The 23,059-nt window shown below is 38.2% G+C and overlaps 1 protein-coding gene across 1 annotated transcript in view; it reads right to left on the reverse strand.

Moving 5' to 3' along the window:
* Nucleotides 1-15,414, reverse strand: part of TRIM24 (tripartite motif containing 24) — a gene marked incomplete at its 3' end in the record, with an annotated part of 34,016 nt that extends 18,602 nt beyond the window's left edge. The window contains exons 1-5 of the mRNA XM_010087792.1: nt 15,390-15,414; nt 13,495-13,613; nt 4,974-5,121; nt 2,461-2,593; nt 1,055-1,171 (exon numbers count right to left, since the gene is read on the reverse strand). Of these exons, the coding sequence (XP_010086094.1) occupies nt 1,055-1,171; nt 2,461-2,593; nt 4,974-5,121; nt 13,495-13,613; nt 15,390-15,414 (542 nt within the window). The remainder of the gene's footprint in view (nt 1-1,054; nt 1,172-2,460; nt 2,594-4,973; nt 5,122-13,494; nt 13,614-15,389) is intronic.
* Between the last annotated feature and the right edge of the window lie 7,645 nt (nt 15,415-23,059).

The following is a 23,059-nucleotide window of genomic DNA, read 5'->3' on the forward strand; positions in this document are numbered from 1 at the left end:
AATTAATACATACACCATTGGATACTTATAGTCAGGAAAATTACTGGGAGAACTAGAAAGAGCAAGTACCAGTGACCTACAATAAAATTAATTAACTGGTGGCAAATTCTAATGCCATACGTCTGTAAAATCACTGACATCTGGCACTGGTAAAAATTAAGTGCTCGTTGTAATTTAAATTCTTGATTTTTCATTGTCTGGCACATTTCTGGAATGGTCCATGGCAATCAAAACTGTTTAAGTCTAATCTAAGTCTAACTGCCATCGAAGGTAGAATGGCACTCCAGAAACAAAAACAATAAATAGATTTTCTAATTTACCTATTTAAAAAATAGAGATCAAACATGTAAGAGCAAAGCATAATCTTATCTTGTGAAAACCACTACCACTAAGATGGAAGGGAGAATAACTACTTGGGTACAACAAAAGAAGAGAAGGGTGTCTGCTGTTTTTTTCCATCTCTGTCATCCTCAAAGACAGGCAAAGAGAGAGGAAGAGTTCAAGCTGCATTCAGCATCTCATACTGTGTTGAATCTTCCTGGGCACTGCCTTGGAACTCTGCTGAAGGAGCAGTTACAAAGACCTACTGCAGCACACATTTTACAGATTTATTTTTCTCCTAGGTTTGCAGTGCCGAGCGAATAAAGCCCCAAGCATAAAAGTATTACATAAATCTTCAAATATGTGTCACAAGCATTATGAAAATATGAATCATAACCTTTCACTTTCTAAGAGGGATCTACACTAAGAAAATAAGTGTGCTGACTGTGGGGAAGAATATAAGACTGCCTTCTAGAGTCTTTATTGCACAACTTGTTTTGTTGCACCCAAGCTATTGCTCCCATTAGGTTGACAGGCTGAACAGAAGAGTTACCTAACACAAGCACATTAAACAGGCAACAGTCACTACAGCAAACTGAGATTTTAGATTTTCTCTTTCTGGAAAGATAAAAGGAGAGAGGTACAAAATGCACTAATCTAAACATTTCAAGAAATTACAGTGTATATAAAGTTGCCCTCTGTGCCAGTTTTAACCTCAAAATCTGATACATACCTGTTTTGGATCTGCTTCCCTGTATATTTTATGTACTTAGTTTTCTCCATCAATTTGGTGATTAGTGTCTCAATGATCACTTTCTGGTTCTGAAAAGCTTCTTCTATAAACTGGTACCTGTAGTAAGTAACAGTGAGTATTTACATATACAAAAGGTGTGATATATAAAAAGCTGAGTACCATACAAAAGACTTCTTGAATTGAAGAAAGACGCTGCTCAAGTCCAAGGTTTAATTGTCATCATGGAAGCATATGTCAGCAAACGCTTATATATTTTTAATAGTATATTTGAATTTATAGTATATTTCCTATAAGTTTTATTTTATGTATTGAGACTTCATTATTTTCATAAAGGGATATTGTGTGACCATAGCCCAATTTTAGCAAAATAAAAATGAATGTTGTGCTGTAGTCATCATTTTGTCAGTGAAAGTGCATATAAGCTATTATTTCATGCAAGATAAGGATGTAGAAACAGAAGAAAGAAGAGAGATCGCTGAGTCAGTAGAAGTCAGCAACATTTTAAATCAAGGAACCGAAATCATCAACAATCTGAGGAAAAAAAGAGGTGGCACATTCTGAAAGGGACATAAATCCTAAGAAAAGGAGAACTGAAGAGGACTGCAACTCTGCAAGAGCAAAGTTTAGCCCCTTCCAAGGAGCAACAGTGGCCAACATTTCTCCACCTATTGGTGTTCACCTGGTCAGGCAAGCAAGTTCTTTGGGTGGTTGCATCAGGTGTAGCGAGCATATTAATATTTAACTTAAGAGTACATCTGTCCCACACAATTACTTTATGCATCAGCCAGAAAGATTATTGTCTCGTACAGTCCTGCTTTTCAGCTTCTGTTGCTAGTAAGAGATGACCAGAGAACAGCATCCCAAAGATCTGAGTGTTATGAATAATGTTCTCAAAGTACAGTATAGACAAATTTTAGGTTTAGTCTTCCCTTTAAAGGGCTCCTCACAGAAAAAAAAATGCCCATTTGCTCTGTTCTGAAATTGTTTGGTAACATTCTGTTATATAATCATGTTGTTGAAGGACAAATGGTGAAATTACACATAAGCGTACAGTTGCATAACACAGCCCCTGTGCTTTCTAAGGACTCTCTGAAGAGTTGCATACCAACAAATTCTATCCAAATAACTTGGCAGTAAAGAAAGGTCTTGTGCTTAAGTCACCAGATTAAAGGCTAGAAGAATTAGGTTTTATTCTAAACTATCACACACTCATCAGTCACTTGCTTTTGGGTACAACCTCTGTTTATCTGTGGGCTTCATTTCTGAGCAAAAAATGTTATTTCACGCCTTTTTCACCTGACTATTCCATACAGCTAGAGCTACAATCAACTTCAAGCTACCTTCCTGTCAGTGAGTTGCATAAAACATATACTTAGTTTCAATACCTGTGTTCTTTATGTTCTAGTAACTGACAATCTCGGCAGGTCAACTTGTCACAGGTTTCACAATACAACTTCAACTGCTCCTTTTTGTGGTAAGGGCAAAACACAGGTCGCTGACTGGTCACACCAACTGCCTCTGTTGAATAAAAGAAGATGTCAGTCCAGACTCCTGAAATTATTAAAGATTTGCATTCTCCTGTTTTTCCTTACCGTATTCCTCACCTAGATGCTGGAAGGGTATATGAGGCCACCTAATCAAGAATATAACAGCTGTAAGCTTAAACTCCAATGTCTCACTCTTGATCAAGCATGGAGCTAACACCCTCTCTCATCGAAAATGTCTAGAAGCTATTCTACTACAACTTATTATGGCCCCACAAAACTATTTACAAAAGGAGTAGCCAGTATTGTTGCAGTTGCGAAAGACATGGCACAACCAGCAAGTTGCTTTCTTAAATGGAAATGAGGAGATTGCTGACTTAATTTGTCGCTCTGTCTTCTTTCTCAGACAAATGCACGAAAGGGGGTTTGAGGATATCAAGACACAGGCATTCAAAAGTATAAAACATACTAACATCCCATCCCTACCCCATTCTAAATGGCTCAGAGGTCTCACTTCTGTTTCAAGTGAGCAAACACCAAAGAGCATAGGAAACACCACCAGATGATAGAAATGAAATCTGTTCTTTAAACAATGTAACTGACAAAGCCTGATCTCTTATGAGCTAGGTTGGACATAGTTCATAACATACTTGCCTTTAATTTCTAAGGCAAAACATTTCAAACTTAAAATATATTTAGCTAAAAGGTGAATTCTGGCATGCTCTATTGTCAGAGTGATGAAAAAATACTATCTATTTGGTGCTCCTTTTGCTGCAGTATACAACGATAAAGTTCATTGTCCTGGTTTCGGCTGGGATAGAGTTAATTTCTCCTAAGCAGCTAGAATAGCACTGTGTTTTGGATACAGTAAGGGATTTGGTATGAGAAGACTGTTGATAATATAGCGATGTTTTCAGTATGTTGCTAAGAAATCCAGGACTTTTCAACTTCCCATACTTTGCTAGTGTGCAGGTGCACAAGAAGCCAAGAGGGAGCCCAGCCAGAGCAATGGACCCAAATTGGACAATGGGATACTCCATATCATACAACATCATGCCCAGTACATAGATGGGGGTTGGCTGGGAAGTGGGCTCGCTCTCTTCCTGGATGGCGGTTTCAGGATTTTCTGTCTTCTGGGGTCATTAGCTAGGAACAGACAGGGCCTCAGTCAGCAGGTGGTGAGCAATTGCGCTGTGAATCACTCATTTGTATAGTCTATTGTTATTGTTGTTATTATTATTGCTCCGAGGAGACCTAATAGCAGCCTACCAGTACCTAAAGGGGGCCTTAAAGGAGAAATGGGGAAACTCTTTATCAGGGAGTGTAGTGACTGGACAAGGGGTAATGGTTGTAAACTGAAAGAGGGTAGATTTAGATTAGATATTAGGAATAAATTTTTCACTGTGAGGGTGGTGAGGCACTGGAACAGGTTGCCCAGGGAAGCTGTGGATGCCCCATCCCTGGAGGTGTTCAAGGCCAGGCTGGATGAGGCTCTGAGCAACCTGGACTAGTGGAAGGTGTACCTGCCCATGGCAGGGGGCTTGGAACTCGATTTTTAAGGTCCTTTCCAACCCTAAACTTCCTATGATTCTATGATTATCATCATAATCATCACCATTATTATTTCTAAATTTATTTTATTTCAACTATTAAATTGTTCTTATCTCAACCCATGGGTTTCCTTACCTTTACCCCTCCAGTTCCCAGGGGCTGGGAGAGGGTGAGCAAGGGTCTATGTGGTGTTTACCGCCAGTTGGGTTTAAACCACAACATTCACATAAACCATTTGGTAGACCTCTAGAAAAACTAGAGGGGTCAAATGTATAAAGAAGGATTTTCTGCAGCTGATCTCTAAAGTCTAAACAATAACTTGCGATCATTCCAGGTGAAAGATAAAATCCATGTGTATTTATTAGTTTAAAACACTTCGCATACAAATCATACAAAATACCAATCTGTAGGCTTTCCTACCAGTATGCAGCATATCTGATAGAAAAACAGCTATCATACCCCCAGCCATGACAGAATATTCCTTTTCAGTAGTTACATTCTAATGCATCTAATGATTAAAATTTTTTTTTTCTTTTATTAGCTGGATCATTTAAGAGATCCACTTAGATTGAGAGCAGCCAAAGAAACACCAGAATTGATTCAAATGGTTGCACCTTCAGCAATGAAATTAAAAAAAAAGTGACTGGGAGGCAGCAAACTATTAAAACATATCCATTACCAACCAGAAAAATATGGTTCTGATATGCACCAAAGGGTTATATCATAATGACTCTGTCCTTTTATATTTACTAGGATTAAGGAACACAATTTTTTACCTTTATCACTTTAAAAAGAAATATGGTGGTCTAATACAGTTTTCCAATGCAGACATTCTTTGTGAAATCATAAATCAAGTGTGTTACCTGGAGAAACTTCCTCTTTTTGTCTTACTGTATGATCCTTCGTGAATTTAACCCTCTGGTGAGCTCTGATGCAGGTCTTGCACAACCACTCTACACATTCCACACAAAACCCATTAGCTTCTGCATTGTCTTCACAGCTTGTGCAGACCTGATGTGAACAAGAAAACGTAGCTGTCAAAATAAATATAGAATATACATACAAGCTATTGTTGATATACAATCAGTGCACTTTTACAGTTTTCCAAAAACCATGAAATGAGAACGGAAAATGGCCTGAGGTACAGGGACACTATAAATAACTGCATAAAAGTAACTGAATGTGACTTTTCAAAGAAAGTGGTCATTTTGTCAGTGTTACTCCAAAACCTTAACCAGACATGATAAAAGTCAAACCATTATCTTCTGGCTGACACTGCACACTTAGAAGCCATATAATATTTACTATATACAATATGCTGCTGTGAAATATTTACTAAAGACAGAACATGATCAGCTCTGCTCTGATTTTAGAAGCCTCCCTCAGTTCACACAGGAGCTTTAAGTTTAGTTTCTGTTCACCTGCTTAGAGTTTCAGGAAGTGCACACAGTATTGAACATCAGGGTTCTTATCAAGAAGCTCTGCATCACCACTTAAAGATAGTGATAGCATTCCAGTTAACCTTATTCAGTAAAGCTACCCTAGAATAGATGCATTGCAACCAATGCATAATAATTTTCAAGCTGTGGCCTGTTAATTCCTGGGCCTCTTTGGACTATACCCAAGAGATCTAGAAAAAAAAAAAATTAAGGAAAACAATCCTGACAAGTTAAAGAGGAAGCAAATATTTATATCCTATGTAGATAGATAATATATATGGAGAACTATGTCCCAGTTTCCCCTTCAAGAAAAAGAGGAAAATTAGCACAAAACTTGCCTTACGCCACAAAGCAAGTTACTGACATAACTGATATTTGAACATAGGAGTTCCAGATTCACAATTCTTCTGCATCGTGTTGCCTCTCAAAGCAAATATCTTCTGAGAAATGAAGTTACAACCCAAGGGTTGTTGACCCCTCTTTGTTATCACTTGGAGTTTGAAGCAGTTCCTCTTGTAGTCACTAAAGTCTGTTACTAATAAAATTTGAAGATTATGTAGGATGTTTTAGTTAATTTAAGGTAATCTGGTTGTCAAGGAGACTGCAGGAAGAACTGAAACAAGAAGGGGTCTCCTGAAGAGCAGAATGTGTTTTCCAGCAATGAAGATGTTAAACTTGTAACCCGGGGACTATGTGGACAGTGAGATAGTGCTGGATCAGTCTCTCTCAAGAGTGATTTACCCCTCATCAGGAATTGGGGAACTACTGTCCTTGAAGTGTAAAACATCCTGGAGCATGGGAGGTTTGTTATTACAAGTTCTGAATTGATTAAACTATTGATTAAAGTGTTCTTAGGATGAACTACCTCATTATAATGTGAAAACCACAGACCCTCCCTGAACTAAGACCCTCACTCACCAGCATCGGCAATTCAAGAAACACCCTGTCTTTAAATCCAAGGGGGAAAAGAGCTAACCAACCACAGTTAAGAAGAGATAAGAACTAATCAGTTCTAGTTAGAGGGATACAGCAAAGAAGACAGAACTAACATTTTGAACTGTATAAATGCACAATGTGACTGTAACCAGGCTGTGCTAATTTTGTGGATTAACACCTAGCATCCATCTCTGCACAGAAATGCAATAAAACGATATCTCAACTCTGTGTGCAGATTGACTTGTGATGGACTTCAATTTTGGGACAACACTTTTCACTGAAAGAGACCTGCAAAGGAGAAAAAAATTGGCTTGTGCCTCTTTTTCTGTTTCTCTACAAAAAGGAGGCCTGAAAGTTTTATTTTTAAAGATCTTCTTAATTTTTTTTTTCTCTTCTGCTTGATTTTTATTTTTCTTCCCCTTCTTCTCTTAACAATAAAAATTCTAGTCATATCCAGACTAGTTGACTGGGGAGAAATACCAAAGTCAAGACATCATAAACATAGTGAAGAAAATGGAAGTAAAGCAGTTAAAGGAAGTTAATTGTAATCAGGAAATTGAAGATTTTTACTGCTCTTAACCCTTAATTTCAATGCCATTTTGCAAAAAAAAGAAGTATTCTTAAGGACTCAGCATAGCTTCTTGAAAAAAAAATGTAGAACAAGCAAGTATCACTGAGGTATTACTTCATCATTACATTTTTCTCTAGCAGGGAATCCCATGACAGTAATTCCCTCCCTTCTCCTTTGCCTCCTCAGGTGTGCCAATGCAACCCTTCGCAAGAGTGTGGTGTAAAACCGGATTGATTACATCATTGTAGCCCAAGGGTCAGTTACATCAGCACTGCTGACTGGGCAGTGAACTGCAGGAGAAGAAAGTTTTAAAATCAGTCTTGTTGCCAGAGAGGTATCATTGTCCTCCCAGATACCCAGAGGTGTTTTTGCAAATTAGAGTAGAGAGTTTGAGATTGGATATTTGTTTTTCTAGAAAAAAAAAAACAGCAGTGAAAACAAAATAAGCAAAGGAAAAAACAAAAACAGTAAAAAAGTGTTTCAGGCATTCTTTCATTTAAAGCAAAATGAAGACAAAAAAAAAGAAGGCAGCAGGAACTCAAAAAAACCCCCCAAAAAACCACAAACCAAAAAAAACTCTCCAACACACCAAACTAAAGCAAAACTAACAAAAACCCCACAACAACCTTTCCAGGTCACCTTTAGCAAACTTAGGCAGATAAACTTGCTATCTGCCAGGGCATTAAAGTAAGTTCAAAGGATTTCAGAATTCATTCATTCCTCCTAGGTTCCAAGATCTTTGTCTATTCTCTTTTTTCAACATGTTTTAGGTTTTCTCAACTGGTTGGACCTTCTATAGTTGGAATAAGATGAAGATTGTGATTCAATAACCAATAATCAGGTGTTGTCAAATGAACTGAAACTCTTCCTTTGTAGTACAAAAGCATACATTCCAAAATTATACTCTTCAAAGCCACCAACTGGATGAGAGACAAATTTCTAAAATTTTTCATAGACATCATAACACATGCTGTCAAAATAGTTAGGCTTTCTAGGTAGAAACTAGATTTGCTTCTACCCACTTCTTATTTGAAATACACATTTTCAGCTACAGCTTGGATTTTGCCAGAACTCCTAGTTATTAGGATTAAGTTGTATAGTGAAAGTAAATGGAAGTACAATTACTGCAAATATTTGCTACACTCTTACAAAACCTAAAACTTATTTCACTCTTATTTTTGTGACTCATACAAGCAGTGCTTCAGTGATTTCAAGGAAAACTCTCCCTAGTTAACCTGTAAGTCTTTATTCTGGTTAGATGGATCTTTATTTTTAATTGAGTTTGTAATTATATTTAATTCAGTTACTAGTTGCAGTATTTATAACCCCAGGAAGTGTTCATTCAGCCTTCATTCAAATTTAATGAAAGCTGAAATTACTCAGCATGTTGCAGGTAAGTACCATTTTTTCTGTTGTAAAAGCTTGTTTATTTACTTAAAAACAGATTTATATGCAAGTGTTGAGGTAATAAAGCTGTCTTCTCAGCTACTGTAGTAACTAGCCATTCTTCCAATTAAATACACTTTGAGTATTAAAAAGACTTAAATAAACAAGCAAAGGTTTCCAAGTTTTGAAGGAAGAGAGCAAAGTGGTCCACAGGAATATTCAGTGAACTAATGTTCCAAACTTCACTAGAATAAATCCGATGCAATGGTTTCCCCCATTGTATCCAAAAACCATCAGTGCTAATAGTTATATAACCACCTCCTGCCAGATACAAAATCACTGAAGACAGCACTTACCTTTTGGGACATTCTTGCCTATATGTAAATCTAAATATGAACCACATGCTAATACCTCAAAATGCATGAACCCTGATCAACATATCCTCCTCTCCCCAACATCCCATCAACAGCTGCCTGTCTTTGAAGCACAACAAAACCATATTGTGACTCTTCTTGAGTCTATCAACCATTGCCCTAAACCAGTGGCTTTCAAAGATGTTTTCGCCACAACAAAACTTTTTTTTTCTAAATTGTCCTCATTCATCGCTCTATTATGCCAGTCAGACATGCTGTCTTAGTATCCAGAACTAAACTGGTACCTTGTTTTGCTACTACGCTCCCAATATCTCACAAGAAGTCCAACTGTTCTTCGTTCCTGCTACAACATTTAAAACTCTCTCTGCAGCAACATCAATGTTATCACTATGATCTTCTCTTACACAATGATCTCACACTTCCTGTTTTTACTTTCACAGCTTTGCACATGCTCTAAACAATTTTATTCTGTTAAGTTCCTACATTTCCCTCACTTGTCTCCCCTTTAGTCTTATTCAAACTTAGCATTGGCTTCAGTAACATCTCTTGGGTTTGAAGCTCCTTTCCACTCACTCTTATGAATCAAGTATAATTAATTTTTATTTTCAAACATCTCTACAGCATCCAATAATTTTGCCAAGTCCTTCAATAAATCACAATGTGGAAAAAAATTATAAAGGATCTGCCCTTTCAAAGTATTTATGTCCTACTTGCCCACAACCTACAATGATTACTTTCAGGAAGATCACAACTTCATTTCCCGTTAGTATTTTCTCTTCTGGAAAGATTCCTGCGCTAATAGCCAGCACAAAATCCTTAATGTCCTCTTTAATACTAGCCAGGAAAACCTTTGTGGAACATATACTAGGGAGTTTTATGCTTTCTTTATGCTCACTTTTTTCACTCCTTAAGTTTTCAGTAGTAACTGCTAGAAAGCACAGCTATGTAAGAAGGGTACTGAACTGCCAAAATCAGTCTTGGATAAGATAAAGATGCTTTTAGATAGATGGATGGCATTTCAATGGATTTCAGTTATTTTTCTCACTCCACAATGCCAGGTTCCATGGTATCCCATTCACTCCTACAGTTTTTATTCAATATGCTAAAAACTATGTTAGCATTATTACCATTTTAAACCTGATACAACCAAACATTGAATTTGAAAGGGGTTTTTTTGCAGCCTGTCTTGAGTTGAAATAAACCAGTCCTTCCTAACAATATGCATATACAGGCTAGTCATAGAATCCTAGAATGGTTTGGGTTGGAAAGGGCATCAAAGATCATCTAGTTCTAATCCCCCTGACCAGTGGTTCCAAGTCACAACATCACTTGCACTGAACCAATTGCTTGCCTCTAATTCCAATTTCTTACATCCTGATAAAGCTGTGAAATTACCAAAGCCAGAGTAATCATCTCAGTAGAAAATTTCTACAAAATAGCAAAAGTTTTTGATAGAATTCGGATGATCTCTGATACAATATTTCCTGCAAGTCTCAGTATCTTTTCCACTTCCTCTTCTTCTGTTTCTCTGATCTGTTGCCTGTCTTGCTACCAGCAATTTTCCTTTCTCTTTGCTCCTTCAAAGGCAAAACAAGACAGGCCAATTAGAAGGATGTATCAACCTTAAACCTTATAATATTCCCCCTTAAACAGGGCACTGATCTGTTTAACTATTATTGAGTTAACTTCGCTGTTCCACAACAGACAGCTTTATAGAACAGTGTAGCTTTTTTTTATGGTTCCAATGTCAAAGTACGAAGGAAAGTCCAAAAAGCTTCATTATCATACAAAAATAAATCTATCCAAACAAAACAGAACTGCACATCATTCATTTCCAAGAGGTAAGGTACACACTCACTTAGCAGGCATCCAACAAAACATCTAGCTCCATTTAAAAAAAAAAAAGTCAGCAGAAAAGCACATGAATGTACCACTCTGCTGGTTCAGCAAAGTTTGCTGGTTTGCCTCAACTGCTGCAGAAGTATGCCGAGTTCAGACACGGAACTTAGCTGAATGTCCTGGTTTCAGCTGAGACAGAGTTAACTTTCTTCACAGTAGCTAGCAAGAGGCTATGTTTTGAATTTTTGCTGAGAAGGTGGCTAATAACATACTGATGTTTATAGTTGCTGCCAGGACAGTCAAGGACTTTTCAGCTTCTCTGCTGTGCCAGTGTCTGCAGGTGCAGGAGAAGCTGGGAGGGAGCACAGCTCCAATTACTAGCCTGGGATTTGACCCTAGATTCACCATTGAGACCCCTTATTGGTTTATACAGTAGCTGGCAGACTTCCAAGTGATATATTACTATTATAATTATCATTATTATTTTCAAATTTTTTGTAGTTTACTTATTAAATTGTTCTTATCTCAACCCATGAGTCGCTTTTCCCTTCCCCCCTCTAATTCTCTCCCCCATCCCTGGAAGGAGGGTGAGCAAGCGGATGTTATGGTGTTCTGCTGCCAGCCAGGGTCAAAACTAGAGCAGTGGAGAACAGACATGCCTTCTGAACTGCAAAAGCCTGCTGGTTTTTGTTAAGGAAAGAGAGAAACAAATATGGAATGGAAGAATAAGACAGAAGTCTGAGAAGGGAACTTAAGGAAACACAAATGCTTTGAAGAACCTCCTTGAAATCTGCTCACACCACTCAACAACAGATGACTCCAAACCAGCTGCTGAAATATGTGGAATTTTTCTGTATCTCTGTCCAGCAGATCAAGATCCAAAGGTAAACAAAAAAAGACATCTCCTTCAATTCAAAGGAAGTGCCTGACTTATCCTGACATCATCGAGTTTGGTTGATACTCCAACTTTTGATACCCTATGACCCATCGACGTATACCCAATTTTACAGGATTATGATCAACCTCAAGAATATAAAGAGCCCTTCTTGAATTTTCAATTCCTTATCCAAGTCTCAGAGGCCTCAATTCCCCACTTAACTTTCACAGAAAGTAGCAAAATTGGAGGGGGAGGAAGCAGGGAGGGAGACAATAAAAAAAAGTCTTGGTCACTAAACCTAGGAATGATACTACTTCTATCATCACTCCCCAAAGCAATACCTTAGAGGACTTGTTATACAACTAAGCAAAGGTTACAGCACAGGCCCCCAAAAAAATCAGGACTGCTTCTGTATTATGAAATTATTTGTGATCTTGCTTCTCTTCCTACTAATTTTAAAGTCACTAAAAGAGTTATGATCAAATTTTCAATGCAACAGGGTCTATTCATTTTCTCAGTCTTATTGCTAGAGTATTGACAGACTTTGTGTAAATCTCACAACCACCTCCAAAACTCAGATGTTTCCCTGCAACACCCAGAGGAAAACAAACAAACAAACCCCCACACACGTACACAAAAAAAGCAAACTTGAAACTGACCTACATTAAGAGGACATTGCTCATACTTCCAGAGACTCCCAACTAGATTTCAGTTTCTGGTAAGGTCTATCATTTCTCAGAAATCCAGATGCAAAATTCCTTATAAGCTGAACACAGGTTAATGGTTTTTAAGACATAAGTTAAACCCTCTTCCTCAGAGATGATGAGAAAATTTTTATGCCTTTAATAATCAGTGAGCTAGTATCAGAAACCTGACTGAGTACTTTCACCTGTTCCTGAGAGGCATACCCATTCATATATGGAAGGACAAATTTCAGCTGAGCTTTGAAACAAGCAGACCATACAATAAAGGACCTCTAAGAAGCTGTTCCGAAAACAAATGGATCAAGAGCCAATGATACAGGTCCATAAACCAGGCAAGCGAAAAAGAGGCATCTTCAAAATAAAAGGAGGCCACCATCCAAATATTAGGGGATGAGCTGAAATGCAAACCACACTGACATAGCAACCCTTCTGCACTGTTATAATGAAAAATGCAGCAACGTATAAAGAGGATGAATTATTTACAGTAAGCTGTTGGAGTTTAATAAAAAGTTTATGAGTAAAGAGATATTTGAGATACTCTCTTACTAGCTAAAAATGAAGACATGCAGTATTTTGATACCAGAGGTTGCTAAACTGTGGTCCTACACAGATGTTATAATTCTTTTGGTACTGCTTCCATACTAGTACTTTCCTCCTGAAAAAACCAGCATTATTGTTCTTCCAGATAAGCAGGTTTTGGTTTTATGAGACAGCTATTATTTGATTGCAAGAGGAAGAAGAGGAAGCCTACGCAAGAAAAACAAACAAGAAACCCCTACAAAACATCACCTTCCCCAATTAAAAGTTTGAGCCTCTTGCTTGGTAACTGCAGTCCACCTACATAGTGGCATGCTTTGTCAGTGCTGAGACAAAAAAAAAAAAAAAATTAACTAGAGGATTCCATTTTATATTGAGATCTCTTAATGTAGTGTTGTTCGAGTCTCTGCTTCAAAGAGTTCTTGAAGTGCCCCAAAGGTACAGAAATTCCCCTTCTAACTCTATTTCTTACTTTTACCTCTTGCTACTGTGATGCAATTGCATATAAACAATCAAAAATAATTTCTAATAAGATAACCACCTTCTTCACATGCATTTTCATTCACTTTAACTTATTTTCTACAGTAGCTACCCCATGGGATGACTAAGTACTTGAAGTCTCTTTCTGCTTAAGAACAGCAAAAAGGCCACACAGCAAGAAGCCAAGGATATGCATACACATCCAAAAGGTGTTAACTTGATTACTTGTTAATGCACTTACCTGATTTGATTTCTCTACTGTGCTACTGGGAACCTCTGTGGTATCCTTCACAAAAAAGTTATCTATGATGTGTCTCTCTGCACATTCCTGACCACAAATTGGACAGCGGATAACACCGACTGGGGGGGGAAAAAAAATATCTGATTATGCTTGCACAACTTAAGATATATCAAACAACTTCAAAGACAGCTTGTAAGGATAAATACTTTGAAAGGATGTTTTAATACTTTCCTGTCAATAAGGTGTGAGGAAAGAGAAGCTAATTCTCATTTATCACTGAAGTAACCTTTTGCTTGTTATTCCCTGATGATGTATTCTTTCAAGCAGGGTCAAACACCTTTTTGTTTCACTCCTATAAAGAATTTGCCTTACTCTTACAGAAAATAAATTCCTTTTGTCTAAAGGGAATGTATTCCCATTGACAATTTGTTGTTATAGAATGGATTAAAGTAAACACTTATTAGTGTGGAGTATTAATTAGTGACATTGAGCAGTATTACATACACACACATATACGCCGGCAGTGCGACACGACTGACTTCCAACTAAGCAGTATGAGAAACTGAATGTAATAAATTCAAAAATTAATGAGGTAAGTTGTATAGAGGAAGAACAGACCTGTATGAATATCATGACTACCTTCACACTAAGCAAGGGAAAGCAAGAAAGACATAGGAAAAAATATGCAACATCTTCTCTCTTCTCCCCTGCAAGACACACTGGGGAACAATTCTAAGACAATAACATACTTAAGACTCCTGGTTGAAGAGCTAAGAACCAACATCTCAAAGGGTTAAACAATTAATAGTTTTCTCAAGAGAATAAAAAGGACAAAGTCAAGTTCAAAACTTGGGCTTCAATAGTGAGTAAACTAGACTGAAATGGAAAAGATCTATATAAACATTTTGAAGTAGATACCTTTCCTAGCTGCACAAACCAGAATGTTTTATTAGCACTGACACTTGTTAATCATCAAAGAAAAATCTCTAAAATTCTAGGCATTAACATCTTGCTTTAAGAAAATTACGACAGTCATTACCACCAAAAAAAGAAAAGAATTGAAACTAAATTAGGTTGAAACAATAACATAGGCTGTGGATGTCCTCATGCAAAGCCTACAGCAGAAAGTCACATGAATCCACACTGGGCTAGACTCTAGACCTAAAGCTGCCATTTGAGAGGAGGCATGATTTTAGGGCCTTAAAGAAGATCAGAGGCACCGTTTAATCCAATGAATTTAACACCAGTATATAATTCATCATTTGTATATTTAACTAAACCAGCATGAGCTTAATTTTGCTCCTGTTTTGTTTTTACAATAAAATGTGGAAGTACAGAAACTATTAAATATCTTGCTTCCTGCAGAAGAACTTAATGCCTTAATGTAAGTACTTCCTACAAGATTCAGGCAACTTTTTTATAACGTTCTTCCAATACACACCAGAGATTTAACTGGCCAACGCACTATAAAGCAGTTCTCTAATAAAAGTCCACCAGTTTTACTAAATTAGCTCTTCATTCTGGAAATTCAGCCAGCAGTTTTCCACTTGTGTGCAAGGCATTTCACTTTAACCTAAAGGTTATGATGTTAAGCCCGGTTTTATTATAATTGCCATTTTGCCAGTCTGCACTTGAATACATATTTGTGCAGCTCCCTTTCATACACTAATTCTATATTTTGGATAAACCTTTTGTAACTTTGTTTTATATCATTATCATGAAGAACAATTCTGGTGTATCAGGAAGTTAATAGAACTCCAAGTACTGAACTTCTCCTTTTATTAAGCAAATCAATTTACCACGGTCAAGAGTGAACAAACATCCTAATACTCAAGCTACATACTTGCTGAAAAAAAGATTATTTTTTACATTTTGCAACCGTGGCCATTACAAACCACCATCTGTTCCCTCGCTGCTCATTCTTGACCTGGACAAAGCACAGTGCTTTGGGCCAGCAGAAGGGACTCAATTGGTCTTTGCATGTGTTTGGGAGTGGCGTATGGACAGAGAATGAGACTGGCAGGCTGATTCAGATGTGGATGCATTTCTCCTGCTCTCCCAAGCTTCACCTTCAGCCCCCAATTTGCTTCACTGACCAAATGCACTACTGCTTACACTGAAGCAACATGAGAAGCAACACAAGGATGGGAAGGGGCCAACACCACCACTTAAGATTAAATATAGAACCACTGTCTTTGAAATAGATTAGTTGTATTAAGCCGAGTTTGAACTGAAGACATGGAGGGCAAGGAAGGGCCAGGGAACAAGTTAGGAAAGGTACTAACATAAATCAAACATTTTATTTCAATTTTCGACAACAAAATACTGCCAACTACCTGTTCAAGAGATCACTTAAAAATTCTAGACTGAGATGGGAGAAGCAGAAAAGGAAAACTGCCCAAACCTCTCAAAATCCTCTTGAAACTTTTTCTAGAATTCCTTATGCTGCCTAGCCTTAAGTCAAAGTTTTATTCTGCAACTGTGTGTGAGTATGTTTGCTTTTGTTATAAACCTGGATTGATGACTGCTACACAAATCAGTTTTAACCCACGTTTAATCAACTTCAGGACCATGGATTTAAGTGAAAATACTTAATATCATGATCTCAATGTAACTGTCATAGCCAGGTTACACTGTTACGCACACAGCTGGCAACACAAGCTTTTTCTGCACAAAATAAACACAGCTTAGCCTGGCAGCATTCCTTTCAGGTCCTTATCTACTATTCTTAATGTATCCAAGGCTCTTTTAGTAACATACTGAACAATATAAACCATATGCGGTCTTTTCTTCTCCACTCTCCACGTGGGAAATGGAAGGTGGAAGCAGAGAGCTCTGTACATGTTTTTTTCATGCACGTTGCATTTGAAACAAAAGGTTCATGGTAAATAACAGCACCCAACGAATTCATGCAGGTTCATTTCGGAACTTCAATCCGGCCACCTCAAAGAGACGCTCTCGCACAGATATGCTGCACATCAGTGTTGGAATTTCTACCCTTGCTCCTTATCAGAAAACAAAGAGTACAGTAGAGTGCCCTGTATAATCACCACACAGTCCCGCAGAACACGGTGAGGAGCTGGCAGTGCACCAGAACCCACGTAACTAAGAAACACTAAGTTACTGCAAAGGAAAAACATGGTTTACAATTAACCCAGAATTCAGAGCTTCCTATGGGAAAACAGAAGCAGATGAGGAAAGACAATGACTATTTTGGAATTAAATGGAAAACATAGATAAATATGAAAACAATGTATTCAAAGTTTAAAAAAAAAACAAACCACTGATTCCATTCAAGTAAATACACACTTTCTAACTCAGCAAAGCTCATGGACAAACATACCTCTGTTCCAGCATTAGCATTTCTACTGACATTTATCACTGTTACCTATCATAATTTGGTACTAAACTTTTATTTGGAAATAGTAATTTTCAAGTAAATTCTTACTTTGTGATGCTAGTTACAGAATGCAGCTTTTTGTATAAAATGATAAAACTACACATAGCCCAAGGAGAGTTTGCAGCCATTCATCCAATAAAAATTGTACTGTCGTCAGCTATCACAGATCAGATGGAATTTAAGTCAGCTCATGTTATTTATGTTGCTTACAGCCCAAAATGCATCAGCACAACCCTAAGAGCATGCACCCATAAAGGCCAGGCTGCAGAGTTATGAACAAGAAATAATGGGAACAGAAGCAGGAAATTTATTGGATTTGTTCAGTATCTGTTTCTGAAGATGACACATAACATTTAATTTTTTTTCACGTGCAGAGTCCTCTTTTAGAATAAAATTTGGTCCGGTAACATGGTGCAGTGGGTTTATGTGTCCACGTTTTGGTAGTGGGGGGTGAGGGGGAGCTACAGGGTGTCCTCTGTGAGAAAACACCAGAGGCTGCCCTCACATCAGACAAAGCCAATTCCAGCCAGCTCCAAGATGGATGCACCACTGGGCATAGCTGAACCCATCAACAATGCTGATGGTGCCTCTGTGTTATGTGTTTAAGAAAGGGTAAAAAATGCTGTGCAAGAGCTGCTGGGAGAAAGAGTAAGAAAAATGTGAGAGAAACAGCCCTGCAGACATCCAAGTCAGTGAAGAAGGAGGGGGAGGAGGTGCTCCAGGTTCTAGAGTAGAAATTGCCCTGCAGTCCATGGAGAAGACCACGGTGAAACAGATTGTCCCCCTGCAGCCCAAGGAAGACAACATCAGAGCAGATATCCACACTGCAGCCTGCAGAGGACCCCGTGCTGCAGCAGATGGATATGCCGTGAAGGAAGCTGCAGTCTGTGGAAAGCTCACACCAGAGCAGGTTCCTTGCAGGAGCTGCATCCCATGGAGAGGTGCCCATGCAGAAGCACGTTTTCTGGCAGGAGCCATGGCCTATAGGGGACCCACACTGGAGCAGCATGATTCTGAAGGACCATAACCCATGGAGAGGACTCACGTTGGAGCAGGTCTTGAAGAAAGACCCCACGCTGGAGTAGGTCCTGAGGGACTGTATCCCATGAGAGGGACCCCACGCTGCAGCAGGGAACAAGTGGGTGGAGGATGGAGCAGTAGAGAAGAACTGTTATGAACTGACCATAAGCCCCATTCCCTCTCCACGCTCAAGGAGGTAAAGTCAGGACTAAAGGAGTGAAGTTGAAGAAGGGTGTGAAGAGGAAGGTGGCTGGGTGGGTGTGTGTATGTGCGTTTCTTACCATCCGAATCTATTAAATTGACAATAAATTAATCTTCCTCACATTGAACCTGTTTTGCCCATGATGGTAACTGGTAAGCTCCCTGTTTTCATCTGTCCTGTTGAGGGGGAAGAGAGAGAAAGCAGCTTGGTGGGCATCTGGCAGCCAGCCAAGATTAACCCACCACACACAGAGACAGACCTTAGTAGTTCTTGCAGTTTTTTGTTTGGATTTTTTGTTTGGTTGGTTTGGGGGTTTAGTTTGGGGTTTTTCTTAAAGCTAAATGCTTTAAACTAGAATTCTGTCTTAGCTGGTAAGAGAAGTCGATCTGAAAGAGATGCTGGCTTGTATGTAACTTGGCAGGTTTTATATGGAAAAGACAGTGCTCTGTCATGCTGCAACCTTAGACAGATGCCAAAAATACATAATATGCCAATTACAATATCTGTACCACTTTGGAGGTCTAATCCAGTTTAGCATATTGCTAATAATAGAGAGTTTATGCTTCTTCCTTTTCCCAAGTAAAAAGGACTCGACTCAGAAGAGTACTGAGACAGTGTCATTGTCCTCAAACTAGTCTACTAGATGACACCATATACTGCTATAGCTTAAGAGAAATTTTATTTAAAAGATAGTTGGAAAACTCTGATAGATGCATCCTAGAGTCTTTCAGTGTTAACAATAAAAATGGAAACTGTGTATATTAAATACCAGCAGATCAATGACTTGATGGTTTTAATTGATTATTCCTGCTATCTCAAATCATATTATTTATAATATATTTTGTACGTACAGTTATGATTTTATAAAAGAATCACAGATACAGTTTGAAGCTCTTTTTTCCTCATCCAGTTTTTCAGTACAAAGGCTTAACTCAGACCATGGACAAGTATTCCCTCCTAGGTCCAAAAACACAACACTGCGCACTAAGGATTACTGCTCTCCCCAGCCTCCTAATAGACCTGATAGAGGAGGTTGACTTCTTCTGGTGCACAGAGAGTCAGGCTGGTTTAAAGTCATAACTTAACAAATAATATTAAGACAGATGGCTGAAGCAAACATAGGGACACACATACAAGCTTTTTGCTAACAAGTCAACAGGTGCTGTAGCAAGCAATTGCCTCAAACTTTTTTGAACAAGCAAAAGGACAATGATATTTTCCAAAGACATTTCTGCTTGCATTTCATGAGAGTTACAATAACATACAGGAAGAAAGAATGAAATACAAAGGCAAGTTAATACAGCCCCAGAATCTTCTTACTACATTCCATGTATGTATTTGCTTTTAATGTCCGTTGGTACACCTTTTTTCCTCACAAACATTTAATTACATTTTAAATTGTTCCTAAAGCATGCATAGAATGCAATTCCTAAATTAACCTCTGAATTAACATTTCCTCAATCGAGCCCCTCTGCAAGACACTTTCCTAGTGCTACAATGAATCAAACATTTTTTTTTTTTTTTTTTTGAAGAGTTAAGGTTTGGAAGCAATGGTGCAATAGCTTTCTAACCATGCTTAAACTTATTGCCAATGCTTCCTTCCTCTTCTTTCAGGACACCTGCTTCCACAATTGTGCCACAATTTGCTTCAGTGCTTTCAAGGCTGGGAAACTTAGTTACTCCACTATGGTCTGTTCAAGAAGATTCAAATTCTGAGTAGCAGGATATTAAAAGCCATTTAGTTGATCTCCTTATATAAATGGGTAAGGAAAATAATTCATCCTCTAATGAAACTATACAAGAAGCATACTATGACATCAAAACAAGAACCACATTATTGCTTTAAAGGAAAAAAAAATTCCCAAACTATTTTGCTGTTCATCCCCCAACCCCCTCCAAATCCCATAGTTTTGTTAACAGGAACGAGGAAAAAGAGAGAAGAAAAATCTAGAAAGCTGCAGCACATAACATTATTAACCCACAAACTGTAGGATAATGTAATGAAATTTCACTAATCCAAAAATTACTTCTGCAGTTGATATTTGCTATACCAAGTATATATTCTTCAAGTACATTACCAAGTCAGCCCACACCTACTATTTTCACAAAAGACAAAAAACCCCAGTATCTTTTCAAATAAATATTGTCAGAGCAATCATAACACAGCAGCATCAGAAACAGCATCAGATTCAGGTTAACATTTTGGCTAACGCTGTTCAGGTTAAGCACATTCCTGGATAGTGAGGGGCTACTGTTTATCCTGATTAAATTTGGGGTAAGGAGGACCTCTAATTCCACATTAAGGTTCTGATGCTCAATTAACTCTTGACCCAATCAGCTCTAAACAGCTCTGAGATATTTGTGTGTGAATTGAACAATATAGTTAGGAGGCTTCCAAGACAAAGCTATTTTTTAGTGAACAAAGTAATTTTCCTTCCTGAAGATTCCCTGAAAAAAGACTTGCTATGACAGCAAACTGACAGAAATAAAGAGTTGACACTTGGTATTTTTAATGTCATTTACTTTTAGAATACCTGATGTTGCACTACACTCTAGAGACACAGGGAATATCTGAGAAAACCAGATCTAGTATTACTTAGCAGACGAAACAAAGTGAGATCAAACTACCTTTCATATTCCTCCTTAGAGTGCAGGGGGATTGGGGAACTGGGCAAGGGTGACCTTACATTTTCCTAAAATTGCCTGAAGTAGGATCATCTATCATCACCTATATCCTGCAGTTTAAAGGAAACAAACACCAAAGAGGATACAGCAGTGACTACAGCACACCAGAGCAGCTACAGAAGTAACTGGGGACTTTCAGCCAGTTGTTCCATTTTTGACTGGACTTACCCTTCCCCAATTGCCTGTTTCTTTCAAACCCTGTGTTTCCCTCTCAACCTTTTGTCAAGCTTGAGTCAGCTGCCATCCTTCCTTTCAATTTACAATATTCACTCCTACAGAACCTCTTTTTCTCTTGTGCTAACAAGAAACCCATTTTCCGATTCTAACCATCATCCATATTATTCACATCAAATGCAATCTACTGCTTCCAGCCCTGTAGTGCCCACTACAATAGGGCAAATACAGGGGGGAAGAGAACCAAGAAAAAACCCACAGGATTAATCTGTAAGATAATTTAAAATTACAGTGTGTTTGGGCCTGAAGCACTGCAATGTTTAGGGGATAAGAGCCAAAAAACAAAAAACATCTAAGAAGAGAGCATACCCCCCCCCGCCCCGCCCCATTTATTGTTAGAAATAGGTAAGGTTCCTCTGTAGTCTTAGCACTTACTGAATCTTCAAAAGGATAACACTGCAAGGGAAAAGATAACACGTATTAGAATGCCTTTCACTGAGAAGAGTCCCATTTTACGCAGGCTTAAATTTTCAAATTTAAGAATCCTAACAAGAATTACACAGTTTGCTCTTTTAATAACTGATTATGAGTATCTTCATTCAAAGGCATACACCAAAGAAATTCATTTTCTATCAAGAAGGAAGAGAGGCTTGAAACTGTTTCTCCTCCCATCTCTGCACATTGATGCGAGCTGAGGGAGAACCTAAGTTTGGGTAGGCAATCTACTGAGCTTTCAGAGTAGGTATTTCCAATGCGTCAATGTGTAACTGTTAGTGTCTAACATGAAATCACTGCCGGAAGATTTTAAAAGCATACTTACCTGTTTGTTCTTGCTCACAGGATAAGTTCTCAAGTGTCAGGGTTTATTTTTGTCAAAATAATTCTAAGATTTTTTTTTTCAATGGAGCAAGCATTTCCAGAATGTTCCAGTGGGCAGCTGAAAACATATTACTTAACTTGTGAGGAGTTCTACAATCAATATCGTGATTATCATGAGGCTGGTAAGTAATAAGATCCCACATTTTATCTACTCCTTTGTGACAGGATAGTTGTGTATGAAGCGGCACAGTGAGCCGGATCAAAAGCATGTGGCTCATGAGTAGAAGGAATAGAGGGGAAGACCTCCACCCTTTTTAGCAGCAGCATCTGTCCATATAAAAATCAAGCAGCTGTGGAACCTCACATTCAGACTTTGCTTGAACCAGGCCCAGACACCACATTGCTAAGAAAAGCAACAATGCTAGCTTCCCTGCCCATTCATTTCTATCCCATGCCAACACAAAGATTCATGGTGCCGTGCAATGAGCTGGATTAGGGATTTTAGACATGTAGGGGAAACCACAGCACATTCTCACTCTTCTTCACAAGTTACACACTGCATCTACCGCAATGCCATCTCAAGCCATTCAGCAGAATGGATTTACGGCATATACTGTATTATTTCCAGCTCAGTTCTCAATTTCCTAGGAGTACACTGCAGACCACTGAAGCATCCTGAGACAGTAGGAGGAGACTGCTCTGGTCTGCCCCAGTTTTGTCTCATTTGCGTCTTCACTGTAGCGAACAGGTTTCAGAGTCAATTTAATAAAGCCACTGGATAATAACTGGTAGATGCAAAAGGGTATTTTTGTTTGTAGACACAAAGCACTTTACTAAAAAAAGGAGGGCTTAAGGGTTCCCTTTCTTCAGTACAGATAAGTCAAAAACACTAATTTTGTGAAAGAGAGCTTTCTTTATTAAATAGAGCGCTTGGAAGCAACTGGCAACTAATTTTGCCTAAAATGATACAGTCATTACAGAATAAATGAATTAGGCTTGCATAAGGACTTTTACAGAAGTCTTGTTTGAAATTTTAACTATAAAGATTTCAGAACAGAAAATACTAACAGTGAGTCACACATACAGTTAACATTTTTTTAAAAATGGACAGGCTAGTTCACATTAATAGAACGTACATCAGAGACTGAAGACAATGCCAGCTATAAGATTTTTAGCATAACTACACAGAAAATTAGGGCATTTCAATTGTAACCTACAGAATCTTTTTTCCTCACATTGTGTATATACTTGCAGGGTTTTCTCAT

The sequence above is a fragment of the Pterocles gutturalis genome, unplaced genomic scaffold (assembly GCF_000699245.1).
Source record: "Pterocles gutturalis isolate BGI_N339 unplaced genomic scaffold, ASM69924v1 scaffold30116, whole genome shotgun sequence".
In the NCBI taxonomy this organism is placed as follows: Eukaryota; Metazoa; Chordata; class Aves; order Pterocliformes; family Pteroclidae; genus Pterocles; species Pterocles gutturalis.